At 37.3% G+C, this 13004-nt stretch overlaps 1 protein-coding gene across 50 annotated transcripts in view; it reads right to left on the reverse strand.

Moving 5' to 3' along the window:
• Window positions 1-13004, reverse strand: part of TTN (titin) — a 325993-nt gene that overhangs the window by 74486 nt on the left and 238503 nt on the right. For all 50 annotated transcript variants that reach the window (XM_072612482.1, XM_072612462.1, XM_072612461.1 and 47 more), the window contains 19 exons: window positions 12634-12912; window positions 11957-12256; window positions 11551-11853; window positions 11066-11428; window positions 10414-10716; window positions 9978-10277; window positions 9424-9720; window positions 9037-9321; window positions 8638-8931; window positions 7242-7541; window positions 6812-7120; window positions 5224-5414; window positions 4084-4513; window positions 2515-2823; window positions 2232-2380; window positions 2106-2138; window positions 1886-2015; window positions 1488-1787; window positions 1059-1376 (listed from right to left, as the gene is read on the reverse strand). In XM_072612482.1, the coding sequence (XP_072468583.1) occupies window positions 1059-1376; window positions 1488-1787; window positions 1886-2015; window positions 2106-2138; window positions 2232-2380; window positions 2515-2823; window positions 4084-4513; window positions 5224-5414; window positions 6812-7120; window positions 7242-7541; window positions 8638-8931; window positions 9037-9321; window positions 9424-9720; window positions 9978-10277; window positions 10414-10716; window positions 11066-11428; window positions 11551-11853; window positions 11957-12256; window positions 12634-12912 (5193 nt within the window). The remainder of the gene's footprint in view (window positions 1-1058; window positions 1377-1487; window positions 1788-1885; window positions 2016-2105; window positions 2139-2231; window positions 2381-2514; window positions 2824-4083; window positions 4514-5223; window positions 5415-6811; window positions 7121-7241; window positions 7542-8637; window positions 8932-9036; window positions 9322-9423; window positions 9721-9977; window positions 10278-10413; window positions 10717-11065; window positions 11429-11550; window positions 11854-11956; window positions 12257-12633; window positions 12913-13004) is intronic.

Consider the following 13004-nt stretch of genomic DNA (forward strand, 5'->3'; position numbering starts at 1 on the left):
CATTTTTTGATTATTTATTCCTTTTCTGAAGAAATGTGGTCTGGAGCAATTTATTACTTCACTTAGATGTAAGCCCAGATAAAGTAGAAAATGTAGAAAGAGGGACGCAGTGTAAATAGATACTATGGTCCTACTGGGGCTCAGAGAATGAAGATAACCAAGACAGCTGTTAGTTACAGTAATATTAGTTATGAAAGGCAGGAGGGTATAACATATGAAGTGCTGGAGTTGGAGTAAGGAGGCCTAATTTAAAATCCTACTTCAGATGGTTAACTAATGGCCTTGGATAAATCACTTACTCACTGACAGACTATTTCCTCCACCATAAAACAGGGATAATAATATTACTATTACCTATTTCATAAAGTTATGGTTAGGAAAATGCTTAATAAACTTTTAAGCATTATAATGTTGTGGTAATATTAGTAGTTAGAGAATAAAATTGGTTTGGTACTTTTCCCCAAAAAAGTTTATAGAAGTTAATTTTTCTTAAAACTTCTCAAAGTGGATTAAAGCAATCTTTCCTTAATAATCCCTGTATTATTACCGTATTTATTCCTATAATTTCCCTACTTTTAGCAGCTATTTTAGCAATAAAATTAGCAAGATGGAGTTAGAGTGGATAAAAAAGGAGATTATATATGTAAATTGCTCGTAGCATCTCCTGTTGTCCAGGTGAGTAGTAATTAAGCACTCTTCTTGCTTTGTGCAATCTTGAATATTTGCACATTAGCCGCTCTTATCAAATCTTTAATAATGCTCCTATGAATCCTTACATCCATTATGGTCTACTAAGGAAGAAATTATGCTAAAGAAAAAAACCAGAATAACTTCCTCTGAACGGAAGAAGAGAGACTATACAAGTAAATATGACAATACCATGTAACAGTTGGGGAAAATAAAATGAAGTGACATGCCCAGATTCTAATAAGCGTCAATGGGGGTCCCTGACTTCTACTCTAATATTATTTTCAATGAAGTCACTCAGCAACCAATTGTTAAAAGCTAGAAAGGTATAAAATGAGAAGGTATCTGTCAATAGCTTCTTCCACACTTACATGTCTGATCTTTCACAATGACGGGACCAACTGTATCTGAAGGTTTGCTGACTCCTGCTTCATTGACAGCTTTGACTCGGAATTCATATTCTCCACCTTCTATGAGGTCCTCAACAGTAAACTTAGTTTCTTCTACATCTCTCTTATTGCATTGTTTCCATGCTTCTTTCTTTTTCCCAGTAGGATCCCAGGCGAGGCACTCAACAATATAGTGTGTGACAGGGGCACCGCCATCATTTTTCGGGGGCTTCCACGTCAGACTCACTGTGTCCTTGGTAATAAGGCCAATCTTGAGCTTAATGGGTGGATCAGGAGGAACTTTAAAAATATTAAAAAGAAAAATGAGACAAGAAATATAATAATACATTTTAGTTGTGAGAAGATAGTTTCAATTTACACTTTGAGAGATTCAATTAGATTAAAACGTACATATTGGATCTCTAGCAGTGGTCCTTTGGATGGTTTCTGCAGGTGGACCAATACCAAAGCGGTTTTCAGCACGCACTCGGAAGAAATACTGTTGTTCAGAGAGGAGGTCCGGTACTACAAATGAGGTGCTGCCACAGTTTGGATTAACTTTTGTCCAGGCCTTCCCATCAACAGTCCTTTTCTCGATAACATAGCCTTTGATTCTGTCTCCACCATCATCATCTGGCATCTTCCATGAAAGTTTGCAACTGCTCCTTGTAATGTCACTGACTTTCAGGTCTTTGGGTGGTCCTGGTACATCTGTTGATTACACATGACAATACAAATGATTTCACTGAAATACCTAAAAAAATAGCTAATCATTTTAATTTGATGACTTTAGAGTTTGAAAGTCTTACCCATGACTTTAACTCTGCAGTTTGCAGTTTTTTGTCCTGCTTTGTTCTTGGCAGTAATGCTATATTTGCCTGTGTGTTCTCGTTTGCAGTTATTAATAATAATCACTGAAGAGTTTTCAGCAGTTTCAAGCTATATTAAGAAAATAATACATATTTAGACATTTCACAGAACTAGTGCCAAATTTGTCAACTGGTATTACAAATATTTAAATTATTTTACCTGGGCATCTTCAGGTATATTGTGAACGTTGTCCTGTTAGAAAAGAAGAATAATTAAGTGAAGCACATGTGCTTACATCAATTTGATGAAATTTTTTTGGACTATGAAACTTTTTTTTTTTTTTACCTTTACTGTCTTCTTTGCTTTTCCCTCAAACTCCCAAGATGATTTTGGTGTTGGGCGTCCCTTAATAACAGCTGGAATCTTGATCTGTGATCCAGCAGGACAAATCAAACTGTCCTGGGCTCCAATGTCAATGAAAACCTCTGGAGGCTCTGCAATATCCCAAATAATATGAAGATACTTAGTCCATTTGGAGAACTTTCTATTATTATTATTTATTTATTAATAAAGCTATCTGTTTTTATAACTTCACATGAACTACTTTATGCTAATTTCGCACCAGTACCTTGAATATCACCGGCAGGTATCTCTCCAGTTGCCCCACTGGGTTCAGATTCCCCTGCATCATTTACAGCTTTCACTTGGAATCGGTATTTTCTGAGTTCTTTCAAATTAGGTACAACACATTCACAGGTAGTCAGAAGTTTGTCTGGTTCATTTACTTTTTTCCAGTCAGAAGTGCCTTCTTCTTGCATTTCAACAATATATCCCTTGATTGGACTACCACCATCCTTGGCTGGAGGTTTCCATGCAAGGGTTATGGTTGACTTAGTTTTGTCCTTGACTTCTGGGCATGAAGGTGGACCAGGTGGGACTAAAAAGATTGGGGGAAAAAAAGGAAAAGCAGATCAAATTTGGATAGTGGGTGTGGGCTAGATGTATACAGCAAATGAGACTTTCCTATAAATGCTTACACATAATTTTTATATCCTGAAGAAAGGAGAGAGAATAATAGAAGAAATCATCTCTTAAAGAAGACATAAAAGTCACAAAAGAAAATATTACAAAGGCCTTGACGTATTTCAGATCCTTGACTCTAGAAAGTATAACATTCAAAGAGTCAGTGTGGTCTCCTGGAAAGGGTGTTGGATATAGACAGGTGATACCCAGTTTAGAATCTGCTTGTGATACTTAATAGCCATGTGGTCATGGGCTAGTAACTTATCTCCTTTGAGCATCACTTTCTTCACCTAAAAAATGGACCTAATAACACCTATAGTACCTTTCTAACAGCATTTTTGTGGAAGTGTAATAATGAAGGTATTTTGTAATACCTTAAAGTGCTTTATGAATTTCAGCTTATAGTTCTCAGATCATTAAACATCTTTTCTACTTTATAGGTTCTCCTAAGAAGTATACTCCACGATATATTCCCTGAAAATTTAATCTCATTTAATTATGTCTTTAAAAAAAATCCTTATCTATGATTTCAGAATATAGGGAACTCCCAAAGGGAAATCTTCCCATATGGATACAAATCTTAGCTCCTCTGAAATTTAAAACCGATCACTTCTGGCACTGATAGGTTGTGACTTGCCCATTATAACACATAGTTACATTACAGAGGCAGATCTTGAAACCAGGTCTTTCTTCTTTACTTCCAGGTCAGCCTACTCCGTACTATACTTGCTTATAAAACTTTAAAGAAGGATCATTATATTCCCACTTGATAACATTCTAAATACATCTATCCTAACCATAGAATAGCCCATACCTCACTGCCATTAGATTTTTTGCTCTTCCTTTGAGAATAGGGACCGTATTTTGCCTCCTTTTGTATTTCCAACATTTAGCACTAGCACATAGTAGATGCCTAAGAAATGTTTATTGGTTGATACAGCCTGGAATACTGTTCACATTTCATTTTATAAATCAGATTCTCATACGAATTTGTCCAGGGAGAATCTAAGAAAACATGCCATAAAGCAATGTACCTTAAATGACATAGTACACCTCAATAACCCAGGGTTTTATGGATAAAGTATTTTAAACTTATCCAAAACTATGTGTTCAGTATTCAGTCAGGCTGCCCACTAAATAACTGTGCCCCTTACACAAATCCAAGCATACTTACATATAGGATCTCCTGCTACAGCAGGGTCTGATGGTTCGCTGGGAGGACCAACTCCAGCTGCATTTATTGCCAGTGCTCTGAATTGATATTTAACACCTTCAATCAAGCGTGGAACATTAAATTCCACTCCTTTCAATCCTGTTTTTGTAATTGGTGCTCTGCTAACACGTGACCAATAGGAGCCGCCCTCTTCTCTCTTCTCCAGCCAATAGCCAGTGATTGGAGACCCCCCATTGTCCAAAGGAGGTGTCCAGCTCACTAGCATTGATCCTTTAGTACGCTCTAAAACTTTGGGTTTTCCTGGAGGTCCAGGAGTGCGATAGGGATCTTGAATGACCACTTTATCTGATTTGCATTCATCACTAGCTCCATATTTATTCACTGCTCTTACTCTGAACTCATATTGACCATTTGGAATAAGCTTCCAGACCTAGAAGACAGAAAATAATTGTTTATTTTTAAGCCTTATATTGAATTTCACTCACTTTCATATTTTACTTTTATAACTTAGCAGTACAATGCCAGATGATTTTCTATGCAAGGGTCAACATATCCACCCCAGCAATCTATTTTTGTGGGCTTAGAAATTAAGAATAATTTCTACATTTTTAAATACATTACAAATTTGTTTTAAAATGTTAAAATTGTTTTTGGTTCCCAGACCAAATCTTGCCCTAAGGCAGTGGTTTTCTAACTTCTTTATAGGAATGATCTTTATAGGAATGGAAATGTGAACCCAGAATGGGTTCTGTAATCATTGTCAGGGTTAAATACCAACTGTTTTAGGATCTTGGGTCAGAAGTTAGATTCTTCACCTAGGCTGTAAACAAACTATGCACAACAAAAATAACTGTATGTAGCAGAGGCAGAAAAGAGGTCATAGTTTAATAAGAAATATTTGTATCTCCCATGCTTTCTGACTCCTCTCTGAAAAGGTATGATTTTCAGAGTTGCTGTATCAACTCCCTCATCAAAGAGTAATTTAAGTGGCCATATACAAATGGTACTGTGTGATTCAATCACAAAATAAGTGTGAAAAAATTTTTTGGAGAATTAATCATTGAATTCTAAGGGACACTAGAATGCCACTTGCTTAGCCACTAGTAGTTTTAATGTTATAAAGTGCCCAGAAAAGGTTACCCCATATCTTCTTTCCACAGCAGTGTTGGTGACCTCCTCCCATTCAGCCTTCTTCCTACTTGCATCACGCTTGTCAATGACATAATGGGTGATTTCACTGCCACCATTATCTAGAGGAGCATCCCATGTCAAGTAACAAGATTCAGCTTTGATATCAACCACAGCAAGGTTTCTTGGTGGAGATGGACGATCTGAAAGAAAACACATTTCAACAGTCATTTATTGAGTACTTACCATGTGTAAGATGCAATGTTAGGCACTTGGGGATATAATGACAAAAATGAAACCTGACCTCAGGAAGTTTACATTCTAATCAAGGGGATGACGTATACATGTAAAAGTATGCCCTAGTAATTCTTCCTCCTTCAGAGAGGGCTCCTTTTGGGAAGGACCCCACTCTTATTTGTGGTAACCAGGGAGTTACCTTTCCCAGATTTCTGATGAAGTTTATGCAGATGGGAGGCTGAGGACAAAGATTTGAAGGCATGCTCTAAGGTGGGATAAGTTCATTATCATTCCTGGCATTTCCATAGGCAGTTGTATTGATAATGCATTTTTGCTTATTGTTAACATAATTTTGCTTCTTAATGGGAAGATCTTCCCCACCCATGAATGGACCTGCCCATTAAGAGGAGTTTGATTAGGGAAGATTTGTAGGAAGGCCCACACCTTTTGTTAATGAGGCACTGGTTCTCAAGGGTTGTGATGCCCTTTGGCTCTTAAAAATGTATCAATACTCTGAAGTGAGGTTTTACTTTGGGGTTTACTCACTGAAAATGTTTGTTTGATCAGACGAGACTATGAGCAGTGCTAAGGCGCCCCCCAGCTCTGAAAACCCAGATGTTGGTGCTTGTCTCTCTGGTAACTATATATGTATGTATGGTCAGACAGTTGGATCTGTTTGTTGATCTATGATGTACGTATTGCTTATGTCAGACAGTTGGAAGCCCTGTCTGTTGGTCTTTATTTCTCGGTTTATATTTTCTCTGAAGTTCAGAGTGCTGACCTTTTCCCCTGAACTAAGTGAATGACACATGTGCTTGATTAAAGTGATTGTTGACCCCTCAAAAGTTGCTTTCCTTTTAGAAAAGCAGATCAAAGAACCTGTGCTAGCTGGCCTCCAGGGTATGTTGGGGTGCTTGTTTTTACAGCAGTTGAGCTACTTAAGTTTTAGATCCCTTCCAAGGTATGTAATGCTTTCATTATAACTGAAAGGACTTCCTATTGATGCTGTAATGTTTATATTTTTGCCTCTTCTAGACCTTCATTTTGGCTAATGTCTGAATGGGGCACACTCTTACATATGTAAGTAAATGCAAAATATAAACAAAGTAATACAAATTTTAATTCCAGCTCTGGAGAGAGTTCAAACAACTGGTGGGTAGTGGAAAACGGGGTCACTCTTACAGGAAGTGGTACCTGAGTTGTGCTTTGAAGGAAGGTAGGGCCTCTGAGGAAATGCTTTCCAGACATAGGGAACCATTTGTGCCAAGACACAGAGATGGGAGATGGCAGGTCAGATGAGACAGAATGTACTACATAAACAGCCATCGAATTATCTCCTGACATTGCACAGACAAGCACTTACCATATACTTCAAGGTGAACATTGCGGAACACCGAGCCAAGACGATTGGAGGCAGTAACAGTGTAAGTGCCCTTGTCTTCTCGGACAGCCTTGGGAATAATAAGCTCTGTCTTGGCCTCACTTCTAGATACTTCTTCCTTTGTAATCTGAAGTGCATCTGTTGGCTTTTCAATTACTTTTTCATTCTTGGACCATTCAATCTTAGGCATTGGAAGACCTGTTACATCTGCAGGCATATTAACAGGTTCTCCGGCCTTCACTTTGATAGTATCTCCTCTGACCTTGAGACGCAACTTAATGGTTGGAGGAACTGGGAAAGCAAACACAAACAGGAATGTGGTAATGAGTTTTGCTTTGCTTGGGGAACAACCATATAAATATGAAGAGCATACTCATGAATCAAATTATATTACTGTATTAAGTGAACATACCTTCATCATCTTGTATGACTACATTAAGAGGCAGAGATGGTTCACTTTCACCAATACCATTGACTGCTTTGACACGGAATTCATACATTTGGTGTTCATCCAGATTTTCCACCAGGAAAGATGTAGTTGGGCAGAGTCGTGGGTTAACTCTTTCAAAATCAGGTTTGTCATGCCGTCTCTTTTCAATAATGTAGCCTTGAATAGGACTACCATTATCAGTTCGAGGAGGTTTCCAGTCAAGGGTGATAGTAGACTTAGTCCTTTCTGTATATGTGAGCCTCTCAGGTGATGTTGGAGGGCCTGGAACCACAAGTAGGTTAAGTACAAGATATGTACCCATATATATCAAATAATATTTCATTTCATTTTAATTTGGTATATTTAAAATATATAATTTCTTCATTATCACATTTATTCCTGAGTTTTTCCAAAATTAATAAACGAGATTCTTGATTCAGTGGCCAAAAGTAGTTGGAATAATTAGTCATTTTATTTTCTTAAAAACTGCAAATACCAATTTAGGATACTAACAAAAAAGAAAAGAGCTATTGGGACATTTTTGTTTTGCTGTATTTAGTAATTTGGATGTTTATTGTTCCTGGAAAGCTTTTGGTCTTCATAAAATTCAGGGGGCAAGTCTGTAGAGTTTTTCTCTGAATAGTTAGTATCCCTTTCAAATAATTCAATTCAACCAACATATATTAAACTCCTACTATATCTTTTACATTTCTTTATATCTCTCATGGTTAGCACAGTGCCTGGAACATAGTAAAAACACAATAAATGCTTGTTGACTAAAATAAAAGGTACTATGCTTTCCTTAGATTTAATTTCCATCCTTCAGTTCTTTTCTCTGTTTTTGTTACCCATTTCCTGTTCCCACTGTCCTCCAACATCTGTGGCCCAGACTATTCTTAAAGTGAGGGGTTCTGCCTGGATGGAAAATTGGAGTTGAAAGAAACCCAAACTCTCAAAAATCTGAACTATGGAAAGGACCTCACTGTTGCATCATAAGCTCCTATCTTCTTGAGTATATGCTGGATATTTTTGAAAAATATGTTAACTCTTTTAGGTTACTAGAATGACACGACTAATTACCCTTCTAGTGTATCCTACTGGCTCAAAGAGTTAATACAATTGCCAAAAGTACTCAACATACTCCCAGGGAATTGCTAAGCATCAAAAGAATAGATTTTGCTATTTTAGAAGATTGTGAAAGTTACGTTTACTTTAAGACAAAGTTGTTTTGAAATTATGGCAAACATGAGTTAATTATCAATAGTATTCTGCACCTATAGAAATCTTGACTAATGAAGGTTTAAAAATATAAAACTAATATACATATTAGCAAAGATTATTCAATTGATTTCTATTTATAAAGAAAAGATTATTTTACCTAGTGGATCAACTGCAAGGATTGGTCCTATTTCAACAGGTGGGCCACAACCAAACTTGTTCTTAGCTATAACACGGAACATATATTCTTGTCCTTCAAGAAGACCTGTGATATCACATTTAGATCGCTCAGTCTCTATTGGTTGTCTCCAAGTGTGCATTTTGGCATCTTTTCTTTCTATAATGAAGCCTGTGAGTTCACTTCCTCCATCATCTTCTGGATCAGACCAGTTAAGCAGACACATCTTTCTGTTTGTTACAACAGGTTTAAGGTCAAGAACTGGACCAGGAACATCTGAAAAAGGAAACATATTGCCTCAGAAAAAAATGGCAAAAGTGTTGTATTATGTAATATACAGAAAAAAATCCCAGAAAAAAAAATCCATGAAATATTTCTTACCAAATACTTCAACCCTGGCTGCTGCAAACTTGGAACCGCAGCTGTTGGTAGCTGTGATCACATATCGGCCATGATCTTTTCTCAAAGCATTTTTGATAATGAGCTCAGATTTGGTTCCCACATTATCGATGACAACACGGTCTTTATCCAGTTCTCCTTCTTCTATGGTCCATACTCTGGTAGGAACAGGGCGACCAGTGACAATAGCTGGAATTTTCAGAGTTTGCCCAGCCAGTATCTGGATTCCAGCCTTGACAGAAACATCCAGTTCCACATGTGGAGGCTCTGTTGGAAAATGACAATCACACATGAAGCTAAATGAAAAGACAGAAAATTCACCAACTCACAGGGGAAGAAAATTCTTAAATTCTGAAGATGAAGTATTACCTTGAGGTTCAGCTACTGTGACAGGTTCAGTTTCCCCAGGTGGTCCTTCACCTGCGATGTTGACAGCACTCACACGAAGTTTGTAGTCAGCACCTTCTCGGATTTCTTTGACTGTATACTGGCGGATCTTGATCATTTTCTCTGTACAGCGTGACCATTCATTTGTACCAACCAACTGCTTATCAACAAAATAGCCAATGATTTCTCCACCACCATTGTAAGCTGGGGGTTCCCATTCTAATTCAATGGTGGTAGTACTTGTGTCAGTCACTCTTGGAACAGGTGGTCCAGGTGGTGCTAGAAAGGACACAGTTATCAAAACTCACTAGTTATTTTTAACAATATCTATATCTCTATTCACAAATATATAGCTTATATATACATTAAAATCCACATATCTGTTTATATTAGATAACATAATACTTTACATATTTTATATATATATGTATACACATACACGTGTGTGTATGTAAATATGTGTATATTTGCTCCCCACCCCCATCCCTCACTCTAAACCTTTAGCTTCTTCCCTAGCTACATAAGAAATTACTTACAAATTGGATCCCTTGCTGTTTGGGGATCAGACGGTGGACTAAACTTTCCAGGACCAGCTGCATTTTCAGCGCATACTCTGAAGACATAGGTTAGTCCTTCCAGAAGGCCATCCACTTTTGTTTTCAAAGAATTTAGAAGACTTCTATTGACACGAGACCAATGAGTACTATTGACCTCACGTTTTTCAAGCCAGTAGCCCAAAATGGGGCTTCCATTGTCTTTAGGTTCATTCCATTTTACTAGCATGCTATTACTGGTAACATCTTCAACAAGGGGTTTATCAGGTGCATCAGGTGGTTCTGCAAAACAAAATAAACCCCAAACTACCTGTTATATCACTGATATTTCACAAAGAATCAATTTTACCACCTGGGTCAATTAACGTTAATACCAAATACATAGTGAGAATAGTAGATAAATATTATAAAATATTACCAAATGGATCTTTAGCTAAAAGTGGTTTTGAAACACATGGTGGTCCAGGTCCAAATCTATTTTCAGCCCTCACACGGAAGACGTATTCCTTTCCTTCAATCAGTTTAGGCACAGTATATTTGCAGTGCCGGAGTGTTGAGGTAACTACAATCCATTCTGCATCAGGTTTTGTCTTTTCTTTCTTTTCCAAAGTGTAGTTTATGATTTCACTGCCACCATCATCAAGTGGAGGTTCCCATTTACAGGTGACAGAATTCTTTCTAACATCTTCAAATACAAAGTTGACTGGAGGCCCAGGTGTATCTAACATTTAAAATGAAAACATGAATTTGAAATAATTCGTATAAGTGACTGCCATCATAATTGTAATTGCTAGCCTGCCCTTTAGGCAATAGATCCTCTATCCCCAACGTCTGCTTTCAGAGAACAGTGATGAAATGGTAGGAAGGTTTGAGTAGAGTGAAATTTGATTTCTGCACTCATTTTAGTAGAGAATGAGACTGAAAAAATGTCTCCAGGTATTTTTTCCCCTTCCTTATAACAAATCACTTACTTCATGATTCTGAGATTATGTCTCCCTTGGTTGCCTTAGTTTTCATTACATTTTTGGTAGAGATAGCCAATTAGAAGGAGAGCACCTTGAAATACCTACCTAGCACACTGACGACACAGGGAGCTTTGGCAATGCCATGGTCATTTTCCACTTTGATCATATACATGCCATGATCAGGTCGAAGAGAATCACGAACACGTAGCTGAGATTCTCCTTGTTTACTATTGTCAATGCTGAGGCGTTCTGTCAGAGGTAGAACGAATGGTTCTTCTTCTTGGACTTCACCTCTCCTTCTTCTAACCATTGTAGTGGGGCGCTTTTTAATTTCCTCTGGTCTAATAACTTCTTCATCCTTTAACCATGTAATAGTTGGATAAGGTGACCCAGAAACAGTTGCATCAAGTGAGATTTCATCACCTCTTCTAACTTCTAGGGTTGTCCTCATGATGACTTTTGGGGCATCTACAAAAATTTTTTTTAAAAAAAGTATGGTTTTACCTTTAATTTTAACAATGTAATCATACAAACATTTTCCCCCCTTAGTTTACTGTAGGGAAGACATAAACCCAACACACTAAATTTACCAATGGGATCCACAGCTTTGACTGGAGGAGTGGCACGAGAAGGCTCACTGATGCCAGCAGCATTTTCTGCCCGTACACGGAATTGATATTCCTTTCCTTCCTCAAGGTCTTTCACAGTGTAGGTTAAAACAGGGACCAAAAAGTCATTGCATCTCTTCCACCTCTCTTCACCCTTAGCTATTTTCTCTATGATATAACCCATTATCTTGCTTCCTCCATCATACAAAGGTGGTTTCCATGTAAGAGTCATTGCCTTTGCCGTGGGGTTATGAACCTCAACATCAACAGGTGGATCTGGGGGCTCTGTGGGGTAACAAGATTATGTAAATGTAATAAAAAATTGATTTTGTTAAAACAAAAAATGTACATTGAATCTTTTCTGTCATTCATCTGTGCCAAAACTTACGCTTTGGATCTTGAGCAATGATTGGATTTTTCAGTTCAATATATTCGCCTCCACCAATTTTGTTCACAGCTTTCACTCGGAAGAAGTATTCACCATTTGGTATGAGATCCTTTACAGTCCAAGAGAGTTTATTTTCACCAGACATCACAGGTATATATGTTCTTCTACCAGCTTCTCTGCGTTCCAGGACGTAGTGAAGGATTGGACTGCCACCATCATATTCTGGAGGCTCCCATGTTAACTTGCATGAACTTTTGGTTATATCACTTGCTTTGATATCTTTGCATGGTCCAGGAAGGCCTATTTCAAATGATATTAATAATCACTATTGTAATCAACACAGTAAAGATGAGAAATATGTTCTATATGAATAAATGTGAGTTCCTATAATCTTTATCATCTTTATTGAGTTTTATTAAGTATTTAACTGAAATGAGTCTATCACACTTTGCTTAATAAAATTACACTTTTCTGACACAGTTTTATTGTTAAATTCACTCTTTAAAACCTGAGAGACGTTCTTGGGGGAAATAGCCTGCAGGTAACTTCATTATCACATGAAAAAGACCAGAAGGCCTGAACAGTATCAGAAAGGGAGGTCATTCATATTTACACCTCACACCTGTTTTTGTAATACAATCAGAATATATGATGTTATTTCAAATAATGATTATTACCTATGACTTTGACATTGATAGACCCAGTTGTTGAGCCCAGTTTATTTTCAAGTGTAATGGTGTAAACACCAGCATCAGCATGGACACTCTTGGGTATTTCAATGTGTGCAGAAATGTGATCACTCTTCATTGTTAATCTGTCACTTGCTTTGAGTTCTTTGCCATCCTTATGCCATGTAATGGTTGGGGTTGGCACTGCTCTGAAGGGAACAGGAATATGTAACTTTTCGCCTTCAATGACAACAATGTCGTGAGTCTCCAGATCAATGGTTGGTCTGCCTGTAAAACATAAGAAAAAAGAAGAGATGATAAAAGGTTCAAGTATTGGAAAATCTGATTAATAAAATGTCAATTATTATAAAAACATTATA

This window comes from Notamacropus eugenii, chromosome 5 (genome assembly GCF_028372415.1).
Source record: "Notamacropus eugenii isolate mMacEug1 chromosome 5, mMacEug1.pri_v2, whole genome shotgun sequence".
Classification (NCBI taxonomy): domain Eukaryota; kingdom Metazoa; phylum Chordata; class Mammalia; order Diprotodontia; family Macropodidae; genus Notamacropus; species Notamacropus eugenii.